Here is an 18,749-nt window from a genome sequence, read left to right on the forward strand (position 1 = left end):
TGAGTTGCTTTGGTATGAAATGCATTATATAAATAATGATGACTTGCCTTGCCTTAAAGGGAAGAAAATATCAAAACCATATGAACCACCTGTCATGACCAAAAAAGATGGAGATGGCTATACGTTTATCAAGTGCTTTATCTCAATTTGACTGAACACACAGACAACACACATATACGTATATATATTAGTTGAATGCAGGTAGACAAGAGATAAGTTCAGATGTGTTCATAAATTAAAATCAGACATCCCAAGCGTGCACCGTTTGTGGTACTCCACATGTGGGAAGGAAAAGGGGGTTTGTTAGTGAGATTGGTAGATCTAGATATGATAGAATAGAGGAAAGTAGAAGGGTGTGTGTGTGTCCATCTTGCACATCGCTCTGCCACAACTATGATGAGGTCACAAAGATTCAAGGCAAAAAGTCCAGTTGACTTGATTCAATTGCCTAGAGACAGCTATAGCACCTTAACACATTTCTACTTCTTCTCAGGTTTTTGTGTAGAAAACATTTGCCATAGTTATTGATATTGACTTTCATATTAGATACATACAAAATAAAATCTCACTTCTACTGAACCTTAAAGGTGTGCAGAAATGGCCGTTTGTCCTGTTTGTCGCGCCGAGTTGTCACGAGCTGCAACACGAGTTTACCCGAGTGAGGAAAACGAATTTGATTGGTCGTTATCGAGCGGGCGGGATATTCAAAGCCTGGGGCGAGCCCGAGCTCCGTGTGTGTGTGCGTGTCTCAGACGTTTGAATGACGGATTACGGATCCAATATCAGTGGCTGGTGAATCGTGTACAGGCTGACGTATAATCCGTGCGCCTGCATTATCCAATGCGAAAAAAAAAATACACACTTTCATCCCGGATTTACTCAAAAATAGAATTTTGCACAAAGTTTGGCCTACAACGTCTGAAAGATGAGTTATCACATTAATTTTATGACCCAAAGTGGGCTCAAATTCAATTTTCTTTTCTGTACACCTTTAATGACAACCCCACAGTCACAAAATATATAGATTAATGCTCTTTAAATTGTGTTTTAAGTGTACATTAGGCGGAATATTTGATCAAGTGTATCCAAAAGTGATCTGGGGATGAAGATGAAGTGAGCATTTACTGTGGAGAGGGAGAAATGAGAACACACTTCAACACATGCGAAGGCGGTCTGGACATGGAATGAGTAGGATCTCTGGCTCTGTCTCTGACTCTAAATGATGGAGCTTCAGGTTTGTAGATTGGTTATTCTTTTGAGTGCAATGTAGGTCAGTCTGACATTGTGGCACCATGATGTAATGGTGGAATGCAGAGCAGCATTTCTCAGGATTATCTGATTTTATGGAAAATGTGAAATGCAAAACATTTTTTGTGTAGTGAACAGCTCATGTCTTCAGTGCTTTCACTGGTTTCATTGCTGGCATTGCTCCTTGCTATAACATTACCATGTATTTGGATTTAGACTAATTGATGAATAGTTATATAATTGCTTAAAGCTGTAGCAACTCTAATGGATTAAAGTGGCATTTTTGGAGCCAGAGACGATCTTATGAGGGTTCTGCCATTTGGCCCTGTTGGTGCCGTGCCACGCCAGTAGTGTATCCCTTTTCAGACAGAAAAGTGCTGAACTACTGAAACAAAGCTGATGTGAAAACCTAAACAATGAGCTAAAAAAGAGGCTATAAGTGAAGAACTACATAGTCATTGGATCCACTGCCAATCTAAGAATGTACGTCAGTTCAGAGTTCAGGTTTTTTTTAATTGTTTCGTTTTGTTTTGTTTTTATCCTCTGTGAGGCACTTTGTGTTACATTGTATGAAAAGTGCCATATAAATAAAGTTGATTTGATTTGATTTGATTTGATTTGATTTGATGTTCACTTGCATGTGCTATCTTTTCTCTCATGACTGATAAGGCCAAATGCTTCACATAGCAACCCACATAGAGTATGCAGTGCACTGCATCTCTACATGAATCTCCATTCATAATGTTGATGGAGTTTACTTTATTTTGGATATTGTATAAGTTAAAATGTTAATTTAATCATCTGCAACAAATTTTGTCCTGTGTAAAAAAAGAAAGAAAAGAAGAAGCACCAATCCAATTCTGTTTACTAATACAGTAGTAATAAAATGTTTATTGAGGCCATTAACCTTGAATCAGTGCAAATCACTCAGCATGTGCTGGTGTAGCAGTAGAAATTTCAGTCACTGAAGCAGCATATGATAGCGTTATCTACAATTGTAGCAGGGCTAATCTGTAAATTATATATCATTCCTCTGTTTTTTTTCGATGAAATTTATTTAGTTGACGTCTAACCATCACAGACACACATTACTTATTACATACAGTAGCATTACTACACAGAACTGTCCTTACAGTGTGTACAGATACAAATTGAAATGTCAGTCTCCTTCAACCCTTGAACCAAGCTGGTTCCAAGAAACCAGGAAATCATCTGCTAAATTTACAGACTCACTTATTTGCCTACTTGTTTTTTACATGGTGATCATTAATTAGTAAAGCTAGGATCCCCCCACGCACAAGAAAACTACATCTGACAGATAAAGTATTGTTCTATATTACAGTTCTCATCATTCCAGTCGCCAATCCCTGATGCACGGTGCCAGAACTCAACACAGTCCTGGTTCTTCCCTTCGTGGCTGTTGGGTTGGCCTTTAGCCCAGAACCTGTAGGACAAGTAGAGTCATCCATAATAATGATGAATACTGCTCTTTTTGGGGGGGGTACATGAAATACACATCACCAAGATTTTAAATGTTATAAATGGATGTGAGTTTAGTTCCTTACGCTGTGGTCATTGGTGTCCCATCCACCCATGTCCACTGGTTTTCTGCTTTTTCATCAGTCAGTCCAATCCAGACTTCTTTTTCACTTCCATACAACCCATTGATGAAAGCCTATGAGCAAAGAAGCATAAAGTACAACACACATTACATTTTAGATGAGGTATACTGTATGTGTGTATATAATTGAATAGGCACATCCCTATACCTACACTATCCTTTTATATTAACAAATGACAATTTGATCCTGTGAATTACTGTAACAACAAAAGGATCAACACAGTGGAGCATTTTAGCAGCCGAGGAACCAGAGAAATTTACAGCTAATTCCACTGCCATCAAGTAACCAAAAGAAATTAATGTAGCTTCAGATATAGGTTACAATAGTCTAACTTTGATATACGCAGCTTGTTTTTACTGTTAGATTCAAAAGTGGAAATAACCCCTACTTGTCCAAAATAGGGGTTTGTTATATACCTGTAACTGTACCATGTTCTATATGCACTGGGTCAGGGTTTTTTTTTTTGTTTGCCTGCTGCATCTTACCTGAGCAACTGAGTTATTTTCACTTAATGAAAGTGAACAAAACAATAAAGTTGTGGGCAACAAAATGAAAACAATCACTTAACAGCTTTGGTTATCATATTGATGGATTCACAACTACCTGGAACCCCTTTCCCTTTACACACCCCTTGTTACATAGTTGGTTTGAAAAAAAAATCAATTACTGGAGGTTTAATATAGTAAAATGGCTGTAAGTCTGTAAGGTGATCTTTTAGTGCACACTCTTGATGGACGATGCTACACGCAGATCATAAACGCACCATTTCACTTTGGGTTTTCATGATGGCCAGGTCTGCTCCTTTGTTTAGACAGTAGTCTCTGCCCAGGCGCCAGGTTTTTTTGCTGACTGAGGTGAAGTAGCACTTGTACTGAAACTTCTGCCATCCAGTGGGACACTTCTTTCCTGCAAATGTCAGATATTCATTGGTTAACAAGCAAGCAAAACATACAAACACCTTTTCAAAAATGGACAGGTGCATAGGAGAAGACCAACGGCTGACAAAGTGAAACAGACAATACTCCTGCACACTGTCTACACTTGTGATAGGTAGTAATTGATTTGTTAAGAAAACAATGTTTTGGTCCTCAGGTAATCAGGTCTGAGGACAAAAACGTAGTTCTCTTAACAAATCAATTACCTATCGCACGTGTAGACAGTATGCAGGAGTATTTATTGATTAACAACTAGACAGAAAGTGTGTTGTGCATTGTGGGGGTGATACTTGGTGGTTTTCTGTAGAAAGAGGGGTTTGGATTAGTTTGTCGAAGCTTTGAGCTGTTTCCAGGTCAGGGCACAATTAGCAAAATAATCTGGGGCTGTTTTCCCAAAGCCTTCGTAATGCTATGTCGTTCTTTTTTTCTTTCTTTCTTTTTTTTAATTTTTTAATTTTTACAGTGACAATACAGGACAGACAAAACAAGGTGTAAACAACAATGTTTTGTGGTTTTGTGTGTGTGTGTGTGTGTGTGTGTGTGTGTGTGTGTGTGTGTGTGTGTGTGTGTGTGTGTGTGTGTGTGTGTGTGTGTGTGTGTGTGTGCGTGCGTGCGTGCGTGCGCGTGCGTGCGTGCGTGTGTGCTTGGAAGTATGACTAGTGGTCTTGAATAGAAAAACAAATCATAGAAATAAGTAGACAAAATTACAGAATACGCAAAAACACTATTATAAGCAAAGACAAAGATGATAAGGTTGGTAAGTAGAATGAGATGAATAAAAAAAAAAGTTTAAATAAAAACATTTTAAAAAGGAGAAAAAAAAGAAGAAGTAACAACAGGGAGAGAGGGTGGAGGAGGAGGAGGGGGGTTGTATGCCTCGGGCCTATGCTATGTCACTCTTAATCTTAACTAGTTCTCCATCTCAGCATTTTCACATGTTTCTTGAAGCATTCTTTGCTAAGAATATCTTCCCATTGACATTAGTATGGTTGGTATGGAGCTCTCTTACTGTATGAGCGATGTTTCAACCTTTACGTCAAAAGTAAAGGTCAAGAATGATGTAGCGTTATGAAGGCTTTGGGAAACCAGCCCCTGGTCCTTTGTACTTAGGCTACTTACTTGTGAGTGTTGCGTTCAGTTCCTGAGTTTGTCCTTGTAAAAGATCTCGCTCGACAGTCAGGTTGTCGACTCTCGCCCTCAGCAGGTCTCTCTCCACAGTCACGTTTTTGCAGCTGTTTTCAAGTCCTTTTTTGTCCTGAGTCAAGGATGCGTAGCTGGCACGCAAATCGTCTGCTGCTTCTTTAAGTACGTTTAAATTCTCCTGCAGAGCGTCTTTTTGTATCGTCAGGTTTTGGTGACTGGTCTCCAGCTTGTCTTTCTCACTGTTCGAGAAATTGTATTTGTCCTGTAAATGCTCTACATTCCTGATCATGTCATTGAATTTCACCTGCAGCTGCTCTTTTGATCTGGTTACATTATTGAATTTGTTCTGTAAATTGTCCCTCTCCCTGATCACTGAGTCGTAGTTGGACTGTAACTCTTTTCTGCGTTGAAACACCGAGTCATATTGTTTTTGTAGCGAGTCTCGGCCTCTAACCAAGGCATCGTTATTAGTATCCAGCCGTTGTTTAGTGGCTTTAAGCTCCTCTAACTCTTTGCTCAAAGCAGCATTAGTTGCCTGTAGCTCACTCTGGCTAAGTTTCAATTTGTCTGTTTCTGCAGTCAGTAAATTGTTATTTATCCGTATTTGCTCTTTCCTTTTAGATAAGAATTCGTTATTTTTCTCTAACTGATCACGACTGGCTTCAAGATTCTGTTTCAGTCTCTGCACTGTCCCCAGGTTCTCCTGTAGGTTGTCCTTCTCTTTAGTCAGGGCTTTTAGGTTGTTCTGTTGGCCTTGCTCTACGTTTTGGTCTGCCAGAGAGGAGAGAAAAAAATAATATGTTGTCAATCATAATTTTACCACGGCATGTTACAGCTTTCTATGATGTGAATATTTGATAGAAAGAAGAGGTCGACTCACAGTGGACACTCTGACCTATGGTAGCAGCCAACAGGAAAACACACAGGATCCCAAGGCAAATAGTGGCAACCTTGTACGGGCTGTTTCTCAACATGTAAACTAGGAGACAGCAAGCAAAACAGAAAGAGAGACTTAATTTTGATCTTGTGTTCTGAGGGACTGTGTTTACAACTGATTTTCACACCCACAGAATATTCATTCAAGTGTTAACAAGTTTATTTTTTATTTTAGAAATAAATATCATATGGCTCATTGATTAGCACCAATGAAGTAGTTGCTTTTCTTGACTTGCGATTGTGAGTCTCTATTGACTCGGCCCTGCCCAAATGCCCGGTCAATCTTAAACTTGTTTTGCCATGGTATCTTCCTTCCATCCATTTTCTGTTTGTTTGTTTTTGTGTGTGTGTGTTTTTATTAATGTAAAAAAAAAAAGAGAGAAAAAAAACAGTGTTGTGTTTAAAGCTTATCCTGCTGCACACAAGAAGCCAAACAAATTCAATTAATTTGACTTTAAGGTATAATACTGTAAGAATGTGGGATGTAGTCAGGTATGACTGAGATGAGAATTATTAATGCTGCTAGAAAAACTATTACATTTCCACAAGCGGTGAAACTAAACCAAAAGATTTAATCTCACGACTCAGCATTTGACACTGAATGCCATTGTCTAATCCATTCATATTTAAATTTCAGTGCTTTTTATTACCTGAAGACAAGGGCTTGCCATCCAGTAAAAGCTGCTTATATCCAATCTTACTGTCCTCAATGTCCATGTTTGTCACCGTAGAGGCATGATACTCCACAGTCATCTTTGCATCTGCAAAAAAAAGACAAAGAAAAGAAAAAGAAAAAACAGCTGTTCAGTTCAGCTATTCAGCATTATTCAGTTAAATGGTGTCCTTATTCATTTTGTCTTCTTTTTGTGGCCTCTAGTCAGTTCCTATCCCAATGGGTCTAGAACTCATGTTACTTTTGAAACATTTTTTTTTTCTTGTTCTCCTAGGTTTAGCATTTTTGTTGTGCAGCAGTGTATAATGCCAACTAAATCTCAGGAATGTAAGATATAATCAAAGTAAAACCTTACCTGTGCTTGTACAGATTACAACTCAGTCAAAGAGTTGAAAATTGTGCAAAAAGTAAATCTTAACAACATGCAGTCACTGCACCCTGCAGAGGCATCACACTTGCTCTTCATGAAATGCTGCACCAACAGTAAACCCTCATGTGGTTTTCTTGACACTTGGAAAGAGGGACAGAAATTGGGCGATGATCAGGAGGCGGAGTCTTCCTTCCTTCTTTCTTAATCAATAGCCAGCTGCTAAATTATCGGTTCTTAACAGATAACTTAATTTCCCACACAATATCAACTTAAGTAAAAATGTTTCCCTGATATTGTTATATTTGAGTTATAGTGTATGGCAAAGGGTATAGTAAATGTCAGTGTTGAACGGATTCTAGCCTATTCTAAATAGATTCCATTCTAAAAAAATAAATGAGGTTTTTTTTAATTAAATAAAATTATTTATTTTTAGAATGGAATCTATCTAGCCTTTGCCATACACTATAACTCAAATATGCCAATATTTTATGGTCAGTGAAACATTTTTACTCAAAACTAATGGTTGAGATGGATTCAGCACCCCTTAAAACCCCTAGTTAGACATCTCACAAGCTTAAATTAGAATTTTCTTTTTTTTTTTCTTTTTTTTTCACCCGAGCCCTCTGGGCACCTTAACTTTGATTGGCTCTCCAGAATTTTAACTAGCCACCTAACACATCGGTAAAGAAAGCTATTGGTAATACATTTTTTCACAGATTGTCAGAGCATCTTGCTAAATTTCTCTAACTATTATTTGTGAGAACCCGACAAGCAACGGTAGCTATATTTTGTCTTACATGGGGATGGGGCAACAGCAACTAATTGCCGGTTTCACAACATGTATGAGGAAGAACAGATTTCACAAAACATAAAAATGCTGAACTTGCAGTTTTCACAGCAACATATTCTTAAGAAATCATAGAGTCAGCTCAATTGCTCAAATTCTGCTCCAAAATAGATGTACTGAGAATGCTTACTGTTTATAATTTTACTGTGATCAGAAGCCACTGCATTTGAAAATCTCACTTTTAAGTGCACAGTCCTGGATAGCAACAACACAAATAGCAACTGGAACAATCAGGCAAGAGCTCTAAATCTAGGGTCCATACCTTGTCAGCGACACAGCTCATCCTTTGTCAGGTTACTGTTTGAATATGACATCTATGACAGACAATCAGCATTTTCTATTTGACACAATGCATCCTGAGAGACAATGTCCAGTTAACACAATACAGGAATGTGGGTGCTGCATTGGCCAACCAGTACGTCTGGCCCCCTTACTACTGTCGTTCTGGCCTACATATTATTACCTTATAACAATGACAGGATGTGACCTCCATTCATGTGAATTGTTGTGTTTCTGTTTTAAATTAGACAGATGCACTTGTTTTATTATCTATGTAATATCACAGAGTGTTCCTGGAAACGATATTACAGGGTACACATAAGCTATTCTTGTGTTTGTGGGGCATATTGTATTCCCCTTACTACTCCTTGAACAACAACAAAAATCAACCAAAAGTAGCCACATATCCTACACAACTTCCATTTTGTCCCCTCACACAGCAACAGAGTGTTAGGGTCAGGGTTGTTGTGTTTGTTTGTCCATTTTTTGCTTTCTCCCCCTGTTTTCTCCTTGAACTGCAGTGGGGTCAGGAGACAGAGATGACCTATTACTGACCTGTTTTCAATCTCACTCAATCAAGTTCACTATAAAGGACCGGTTTGGACTCCACTACTCTGTCACATAATTCCGGCTCATTCTGTAGTGCCATTACTCTTCTAGTGCTTCTTCTCCAGTGAATGGGCAGAGTCTGCTGCTTGTGTGGGATCTGATGAAGTCTAACCAACCAGATGACCCAGCTATTCTCAGGTCAGGTGCACGGGCCCCTATCATTCCACAGTCCATGTGTTACTGCTTACAACAGATACAATATGGCACAATGCATTCAATCATCTTCTATATTGTTAGAAACTTCATCAAGCGGTAAAGTTTTTACTGTACTCTGTAACAGTGTAAACCCATACTGAGGCTATCTTATGATGAGATCATCATCACAGCAACAGCACAGCAACACCCATCAACTTGTGACCCATGTGTACTCAGTAGGCATGACTTTTTTTTCATGCCTTTATTTGACAGTACAGTCGAGAGAGACAGGAAATGGGGAGGCAGAGAGAGGGGGAATGACACGCCGCCTGCACAAGGACTAGCCTCAACACATGGGGCGCCTGCTTAACCCACTGTGCCACTCGGCGCCCCCTGGTCCATAGACTTAGGCCGAATTCCGATTCTCCCCTTAGCCCTAGCCCTTGGCCCTAACCCTTCGTTTTGCGCGTTCACGTGAAGTGGTAGGGGTGTCCCAATTCTGGTTCAGACGAGGGTTAGGGGGAAGGGGTAGGGCTATCTCGCCCTCGAAACGGAGATTTTTCAGGGGCACACTACGGACCGAGGGCTATGGCAAGTTTCCCAGAATGCATCTTGCGGCAACCGGCAGCTGTTTTATTTCTCACTGTAGCGCTGTTATTACATCATTTTGTTAAGTTTTAATATTTTTTCATGCGAGAAAGTAGCTGTTTAGATCCCAATGTGCGGTCGGTTTATCCAAATAAGGCTGTTTAGACGTTTGCTCCGATGTTTTTGGGAGAAGTGAAGCTCCACCTGTGGAGCAGATCAACGGCTCGTCACGGAGACACCACCCCGTCCGGAGAGCTCGTCAGCCGGCCAACCTCCCGACCTTGTCCCGGTAGAAAAGACGACCGCTAATTAACTTACCCGCAGGGTTTTAAAGGTTTACCGCCGCGTACTTACATTCTTTTTAGGAGATAAATGCTGGTCTCATTAATGAAATGTAACAATTGTCGCATTAATTTGTTTGAATTAAAAGTGAAGCTTCATGTGTTTTGGACACAGGAGCAGCTGCATGGGGGATCTGTAGCCTACATACAGAAATCACCACATTTACATCAATAAATAAATGTTTTACAATGAACCGATCATTCTTCATTAAATTTTATTTAATTTTATTAAAGCAGAAGTAAGTGATATATTTGTGTTAATATAAGTCTTAAATAGTTATATCTTCCGACAGCAATCACTTACATAGAGTGTTTGGACCAAAACACGGGTCTGTCAGTCACTCTGCTCTGCTCTGAGCCGAGGAGAAAACTTTTCTCGTATCCTACAGTTTTTATCCAATGAGGAGAGAGAACGGCATGCAGGGCTGTGTGTGCAGCCAAGGGACGCCGTGAATGTGGTGACGTAGGGACGAGGACTGTTATGGTGCGTTCAAGGCAGCCCGTAACTCGTGTTTTTCCGACCTGTGAAGTTGTAGCCTACCAGTTCGATCTGGTACGAGTTCACGGGTCGGAAGTTATGAGTGGCCGTTATAGTGACTTTCACCGGTAAAACAGGTCGGAAAAACACGAGTTGGTTGCCTGGAACGCTACAAAGTCGTAAGTTGTGACTTGAAGCTGTAATTTACGGTTTCAAAAGCCGGCCTGGAACGCAGCATTAGCCAAAACGACCGGATTGCTTACTTCTGCTTTAAGTTAACGTGGTTCTGAATAGAGGATTTGTGGCAAAAGCTCGTCACGTCTGCTTATGTGAAAACCAGCAGAGACGACTGATGACGTATGTGATTGTTGAAGTGGTGTCCCAATTCGTAGGGGTTGACTTTCAACCCTACTCCTTGTAGCTCCGTTTCAAGGGCAAGGGTTAAGGGCTAGGGGTAGGGGTAGGGATGAAAAATAGAATCGGAATTGGGCCTTAGCCTCCATTTTGATCTTGCAGTTTTTCTTTTTGGCTTTGATTCAACATTTTATTTTAAAACATTCAGCCCATATATTTGAACGGTTCATCTGTTGTTCTCAGTAGAATTTATTACATTCTCCATCCATTTGTGGAAAATATTTATTTGATCACCTGCTGATTTTCGCCCTTATTTCACTTGATCAAATGTAAATTAATTCATAACCTTTATATGATGGTATTATTTCTGGAGTTTTTGTTGATATCCTGTCTCCCCACTGTGAATGTGCTGTGACACAGCACCTCTTCCACTTTTCCCACAGTACAATCACTATCATTTTGAAACATGAAACATGATCACAGAAGACCAGTGAAGACGACTGGTCCAACATGCAAGGAGGAAGCGAAAGGGAAAATGTCAGATGTGATGTTGAAAAACAAGTCCAATAGGAACTCATGTAGGTATCAACTTACAGTTTATACGGTGAAGTAGACTGAGACAGTGGGTAGTGGAAAAGGTTTATTTAGAAAAAAGGTGCAGTCAAATAGATGAATGCTGGCTGAGGTGGAGAGGCTGTGTGGTGGAAGCTGCACACACTTTGGGTAAAAAAATAAAAATAAAAAAAATGCTCCAATAGACAATAAGAGGCTGTTTCATTAAAGGTTCATACAGTAGCATACCATATTTGTTATTTATTTTAGTAAACTCAGAAGTTTGCTGGTACGGGATGCTTTTTGATTTTACTCTTTCACAAGGATGTAATTCTGTGTTAATCATAATCATACAGTACTGTAGTAGTAGTAGTAGTTTTTATTAGACGCGGTGTCTTGCACCATAGGTGCCCAGCCCTCATGGGCTTACAAGACACACCAAACTCAAAACAAACACCGGCACACACAGGAGGATAAGGAATACATGCTCACACATCTACATATTTTTATACAGTACATATCCACACATGCGCACACATACACACACGCATGCCCACTTCCACACATACATACACACACAGAGCAAAAACAATTGCCAGGACAGAAAAACTTCAAACATACAACACATCTTTACGCTGCTTAAATGCCTCCAAAATAAACTTTGCCAATGTCTACACTGTAATTTGTGACTATCATGGTGGAACAGCATAAATGATTCCAAAACAACTTTTCATTTTGGTGAGACAGTCCAATCAACTGACACAGAAAGTAGGTTTAGAATCATAAATAAAATGGTTTGGGTGACTTGCTACCTTTTGCAAACATGTTTTGATGTATCATCATGTATCATTAAACTGTTGAATTTACAGTTTAAATAATGTTTAAACTGTTTTGAAAAATTAGTCCATGAACATACTGTAGATGATAAGCACCTGTCAGAGTCATAATAAGGCTTACTTAAACATACACAATGACACATTGACCACAATAATAATAATAATAATGATAATAATAACAAACTTTATTTATATAGCACCTGAACAAACTTTCAAAGAGCTGTACAGATAAAAGAAATACATTTAAAAAAAATAACAATAACATATATAAAACAAGGAGAAAACAGTGACAAATGATGACTCATCCACTGATAAATAAAAGTAAAAGTAATATCTGGTCTATTGAAAACCCCCAAAAATTACAAGATAAAAGCCTGACAAAATAAAAGCAAAATAAAATAGGTGCACCACCAGCTGACCTGAATGCCACAGGTTGTTCCAAAGTGTGGGGCATTAATAGCAAAAGCCCTGTGTTCATGGTGGATCATTGTTTCACATAAATTTGTGTATGATATTCTGATGAAATATGGGCTCTAGAACAACACGAGAAAGGTGTGTTTCCTCAGCACTGCTGCTGAGTCAACATGTCTTATCCCTGAGTAAGTCAAACTGAAGACAAAGTAAGAGGAAGTGAGCCCTCCAGACAGAGCTGCTACACTGTTACTCCCTCTATTATCTCATACATGCAGCTGTATTTTTCACAATCAGTTAGAATGTGGCCATTTAGGAGTCAGGCCAATTCCACTGAGAGACACTACTAAAGACATGTGGTATCAGGCATTTTTGAAGCTGAGATAGAATACTGTATCATTGACTGATTGTCTTGGTCCCCCATCTTAATACTATTACAGTTACATAGCCTAACAATACACTGCCTGTGTTTGTAAGGTAGTCTCACTGAGTTCAAGAACTCAAACCAAAAAGAAAAATATACCCAGCCATAACAAAAGGACAAGTACAAGCACAATAACACACATGCATTAAAAAATACACTATGTGTATTGTTGTATTTGTCATTTATACATTTGTGTTATTTTTTCTAAAACAGGAGAGACTATATGAATTAACCAACGATATACTATATTACACAGCTGCGGAAAAAAATGTAGAGACCACTTTTACAAATGTTACTTAAAAAGCATCCCTTCATGTACAGTGGGTACTAGTTTCATTTGGACGGTTTCACGTGAGATTCTCACGTGAGTCACGGGAGACTCACGTGGATTTTTGGTGGAGGAGTAATTGTTGAGACCCATTCTACATGCATTCAGTGTTTTTGCACCTTGTTTTTTATTTTTATTTTTACATGCAGTGTTGTTACACTTAATATTTATATAGATATATGTCTGTACTACTGACATGCATCTTTCTATTGTTGACTTGTGGATTGTGCATTGCGGATCACCATCCCTGTGTTGATGGAACTGTGGTTTGTGTAATTGGATATGTATGTGTTTTGTCTCAGGGGTTGTGTTATCCCCATGCCCCTTGCTTGTCTACTGCAAAACCAATTGCCCCCCCGGGGGATAAAATGAATAAAAGTTGAAGTTGAGGTTGAAGTTGTGTTTTCACCAGAAGCTGCAATGCCCAAACAACCACCAGGTGGCAACTGTGAGCAGGAGCACCTCCATAAGACAGCAGCACGGAGCAGTGAACACGAATGGGGAATGCAATATAATAATAATACAGTATAGTTTTTCAATGAGACAAATGTAACGACGGCAGCTATACGTCTCACTACCTTTTTTCGATCGTCTCGTCAGCTCCAAACACACCCGTCTGCACCACGATTACGGACCACAGCATGGTTTTCCACACAGCAGTTAATTGACTCGGTGGGCGCTGCTGCCAGTGTGTTTTAAAAATTAGTGAACTACTGTACAGTAGTGCTGCAGATTTCTCATTCCCCACCTTGTTTGATTGAGAGTGTTGCTGGATGATTTCTCATGAATGAACGAGCAATAGCCTATGTCACTTTCGGGCTGGGTGATAAAACATACGTAGGATATCATGAAATAACTTTTCCTCGATAGAAATAGGCTACAAGACGCAGCCGACAGAAAGTCAATAGGTTTCATTCATCCATGTTTTGACAGACAACACAAACAGCCAGTGATAATGAGACAGGCGACACCGTCAGCCAGCCGGCCTGTACTGCGAAGGAGGCTCAACATGGCCATTATGGAATCACGCTTTCCGCGAGTGAAACGTCCATTTAAAACTAGTACCCACTGTATGGTATTCATTCCACACCAACACAACTCATTCTACTGACTGCAAAGACAGCAGTATGGTGCTGAATTTGCTACAACTAGAGGAATTTGCGGTCGGCAAACTTGATCTCGGGGGGGGGGGGGGGGGGGTTCTACTCGGTCTCACGGTACGTTAGACCATAGGTTAAACAGGAATATCCCTTCAATGAGACATTGATTAGATGATCACCTGAACCTGATTTTATAGGAAGATTATAAACAGTGCTGGGATTAAACATTGACATTATCCCACCAAACCTGATTTATAAACTCTTCCCAAGTTTAAATATTTGTGTTGAATGTTTTCTTTTTGCGTCATTCAAGGTCTGAAAAGACTCAACATTTTTTGGTTATTTTGACTAGTTATCAATATCTGCTAATAAATGTTCTAATTGACAATATTTGTATTTTGATTTTGGAATAAATGTTGTCAGTAGTTAATAGGAAAAAACAAAAAAAATTAATTTTACTCAAACACATAAGTAGTAAAACCAGAGAAACTCATCATTTTGAAATGGTCTCTTATTTTTTTTCCACAGCTGTATTGTTTTTCTTTTGTCATCTCATAGCACCCTCACCCAAATTAATAATAATCAACGATCCAACTCTTGGATGATTGATTGAATGTAGTTATTCTAGTTTTTAGCTATCTAGTTTTCTACCTGTAGAAAACCGGTAACACTTTACTTGAAGGTCTGATTATAAGAGTGACACAGTCAAGAACATGTCATAAGCATTATGTCACTCTTATGATCAGACCTTCAAGTAAAGTGTTACCAGAAAACCTCCCTTGTACCTGTGCCCTCAAATTAGGACACAGGTAGCTACAGATTATCAGTGGGCCTATCTGGCATGGTGTCAGTGTTGTCCATTTGAGGTGATCTTGCTATTCTTTATATCCAGCTGGTAGTGGTGATGGCGGACTCTGTAGAATATTCTCTCCAGCAAAGACCATCTTGCACCCGGTGTGACATACCCATTGGTGACGCCCACACAGCGGAAACCCAGATGCTGGTAGAGCTGATGGGCAGCGGGTGTGTATGCTGTGGTTCCCAGCACAACAGAGGGGTATCTGTGAGCGACGGCAAACTCCAGAACTTTCCGTCCCAGTGCTACTCCGACGCCACACCGTCTGTAGCGCTGGTCAACAGACACCCGCTGCATCTCCAGATCGCCTCCTGAATTTTGCTGTCCGACTGCTGCTACGACACCCACCACTTTGCCTTCCAGCACTGCCACCCACAGACAGGAGCCTGGTGTGAAGGGTAAGAACTCAGCATTAGGATACAAGAACATAACTTAATTCAGCTCTTTTGTCACTCAGTTTAAAAAATATATGTACAATGTCCTTTTTAACCTTTTTACTTACAGGTGTGTGGTCTGCTTCTCTTGTATGTCTTATCACAAACAAGTTTTCCTAATAGGATGGTCAACTTAAGCAGCAATTACATTACATACATTTCCCAATTTTCATCATGTTGGGACATTTTTATCATCGATTGGTGGAGCCATCATGATATGTTATTTCCCATGTTTCCATTGCCCTCCTACCTACCCAGGTGATTCCAATCATCCAAAGAGTTATCAGTGTGCTGAAGGTTACACCCTGAGGAAGGCTTTTGTGCCGAAACGTGTGGGCATTTTTCAGATGGTTACACAAGCATGTACTTTTTATATTTTATATTTAATATTTGAATATATGAATATTGTATTTATAGTGTTTGTGTTTATTCTGCTGTTTTACTTTTAATCTATTTAATTCCCTTTGAGTTCAAGGTTCAAGGTTCAATTTATTTCATGTCCCAAAGGGCAAATTGTGTTGCACCTCATAGGATCACATAAAAGTAAAAACATAAAACACAGGAAACATATAGTGACATAGACACGTATCAGAATAAATAACAATATAAATAGTATGTGCACTGACTGTTTAACGACAATGCTCTTGAATCTTAAAAATCTATATAATAAAATATTAGGCTAATATAATATATGAATCTATACTGTATAGATTCATACATTATATTAGCCTAATAGTTTGCCAGTCTGAACTGTGCTTTCAAATGTGGACGAAGTAACTAAATAAACAATAGCTACAGTAGCCTACCTGGTGATTTCATGTAAAACCTTTCAATGTCACCCATGTCTCCTCTCATGGCTTGTTCCAGGTAACCATGGATCACACGCTGACTGTAGTAGTAGCGCCCACACAGCACAATTGCTGGGAGGAGTCCTATCACCCACCAGCACATGGTGATGATAAAACACAGAGCTGTTGGAGGTAAGATATGGACAGATGTGTGAGAGTGACAAAATCTACATTTTTGGCACTTTTACTGTAACCTTCTCCATGGCTACATAGTTAAAGCAAAGCACAAGAAAACAATACAACAGAACAAAGACAATATCAAATGTGATTAAGGTCGCTTTCACACCAGATCTGTTTGGTCCTCTTTAAACGGACCAGGGTTCGTTTCCTGGGATAGTCTGCTTCGTTTGGGCAGGTGTGAAAGTTCACCCGAACTCTTAAGCGGACCAAACAAGTGAACCCTGGTCCGCCTGAATATGTGGGTACGTGAACCCTGGTGCGGTTTGTATGCAGTGTGAACGCTCACCGGACCAAACACAGGACCAAATGTAGAAAGTGTCTCAACACACAGTGTGTCTGTAACGTTAACACAAACACCTTGTAGTCCGTCATCAATCGTATTTTCCTCTGGTTCCATTTCCCTTTCATGTTCTCATTGTAATGCTCTCTGCCTGGCTGCCTAACCTGATGGTCATATTAAACAGCTTGCTGAGTCACGATTATTTGATAAGTAAAAAAGAAAAAAAAGGAAAAAAAAGAAAGAAGAGGAACAATTATGAAGGTACTGTACAGTAACTGTGGTTCTACGAAGGCCAACTAACCACATGCGGTGGCGTGTAGCCTATATATAACAGCTAATTTGAAATGGTGATCCATGTTTGCTGTTTCGTTTTGCGGGACAGGAGGGGGGAATTTTCCCTGCAAATCTGTCCAATCCATGAACTGTGTGACGTTATTCAGAAAGTTTGGTGCGCTTCAGAAATGGCAGTGTGAAAGCAGAACCGAAAGTGATACTATGTTTCAACTTTAAGCTGCCCATGACCCCTGTCCTTTTGGTCAGGTGTGAAAACGACCAAATTATGCATACAGTAGTACATTAACAGTTTACATACAAAGGAAAGACACAATAATCCACGGTGCTTTCTATAATGAGTTAAGAAATTAGCTATCTTTTCAAACAAAAAAGGTTTTTAGAGAAAATCTTCATCTTCTTGGTCCTTTCCAACTCTTACTGCTGATCAACATGTTTCCACCTTACAGTCCATAGGCTACTGTGACCAAGCTGCAGAGCAGACACATGTAATTTATGTAAATACCTGTCATAGCAGTGTAGAGCAAAAGACTCTCACGGTGATATTTCAGGCCTCTGAAGGCAGTGTCTGGTACCATCTCCATCATCCCTTCATAAAAGATCCTCTGAACTTCTGCCTCGTCCACTGGCATGAACTCACGAACAACTATAGTTTGAACTCCATTGTCCTTCTTTTTTGGTGCCTCTTGCTCCATGTCGGACAAGTAATTGCTTGTTGCAGCCACAACCAGCAACGGTGTCAGCAATGTGTATGTTGCTCGTGCTGTGTGCAGGCCTACACTTGTGTCTGTGTCTGTGAGTTTCAGTTTTTTTTTCTAAATGATGCCTTACACAAGAGACACATCCTCTTATCAGTCAACGCACGGGTTTCCGTGTAAAGAGATAAAGCAAGTGTGGAAAGATAAACATTGTAGTTTTTGTTAGTTTGTTTAAAAAGGGCCCAACCTTCATGCTAGAAATGTATTTCCTTTTGAACACTCAAGACATTGTATACTCATTTAGCTAGGTATAGCCTATCATTGTTAATAATGTTCAAATAACTGCCCAAATAGAAATTATAACAAACAAGAGAAGAAAGCAAAACCCCTGTCCAAACAATTACCCAATTTACATAAAGAAAAATCTCTCAAACTAATTAACAAAATAACTTAAATAGAGGTATCAAGATCAACCACAAAAGAAATAAATTGATCAGAAAGGTACCAACTACTCAATTCAAGTCATTTAAACAATTGTTCTAAATGGTACATCTGCAAGTACCTTTAAAAAGCCGGCCCTGTATGAAGGACTTGTTATATAGCTTACTCAAAACCAGTTTTAAACACCATTTAGAGGAAGGAAGCTGGAGTACACAGTCAGGTTAAAGCTTTTAAAGGTGTACAGAAATGCCCGTTTGTCCTGTTTGTCGCGCCGAGTTGTCACGAGCTGCAACACGAGTTTACCCGAGTGAGGAAAACGAATTTGATTGGTCGTTATCGAGCGGGCGGGATATTCAAAGCTTGGGGCGAGCCCGAGCTCCGTGTGTGTGTGTGTCTCAGACGTTTGAATGACGGATTACGGATCCTATATCAGTGGCTGATGAATCGTCTGATAGATGAGTTATCACATTTTTTTTATGACCCAGAGTGGGCTCAAATTCAATTTTCTTTTC

At 39.6% G+C, this 18,749-nt stretch overlaps 2 protein-coding genes across 2 annotated transcripts; both read right to left on the reverse strand.

Annotated features, from left to right (window-relative positions):
• Positions 1–2,206: 2,206 nt before the first annotated feature.
• On the reverse strand, positions 2,207–7,051 carry LOC310984138 (uncharacterized protein). The gene is made up of 7 exons (XM_083969271.1): positions 6,913–7,051; positions 6,535–6,645; positions 5,829–5,927; positions 4,925–5,719; positions 3,634–3,776; positions 2,814–2,923; positions 2,207–2,692 (listed from the first exon to the last, which is right to left on the reverse strand). Exons 2-7 carry the CDS (start codon positions 6,635–6,637, stop codon positions 2,554–2,556), a joined length of 1,389 nt encoding a protein of 462 aa, XP_083825397.1. The 5' UTR covers positions 6,638–6,645; positions 6,913–7,051; the 3' UTR covers positions 2,207–2,553.
• Positions 7,052–15,056: 8,005 nt separating this feature from the next.
• LOC310993983 (N-acetylaspartate synthetase-like) lies at positions 15,057–17,793 on the reverse strand (the record flags this gene model as incomplete). The annotated part of the gene is made up of 3 exons (XM_083982473.1): positions 15,057–15,451; positions 16,306–16,470; positions 17,604–17,793. 3 exons carry the CDS (start codon positions 17,791–17,793, stop codon positions 15,057–15,059), a joined length of 750 nt encoding a protein of 249 aa, XP_083838599.1.
• Positions 17,794–18,749: the final 956 nt, after the last annotated feature.

This window comes from Trachurus trachurus (genome assembly GCF_905171665.1).
Source record: "Trachurus trachurus genome assembly, chromosome: 1".
Taxonomy (NCBI): Eukaryota; Metazoa; Chordata; class Actinopteri; order Carangiformes; family Carangidae; genus Trachurus; species Trachurus trachurus.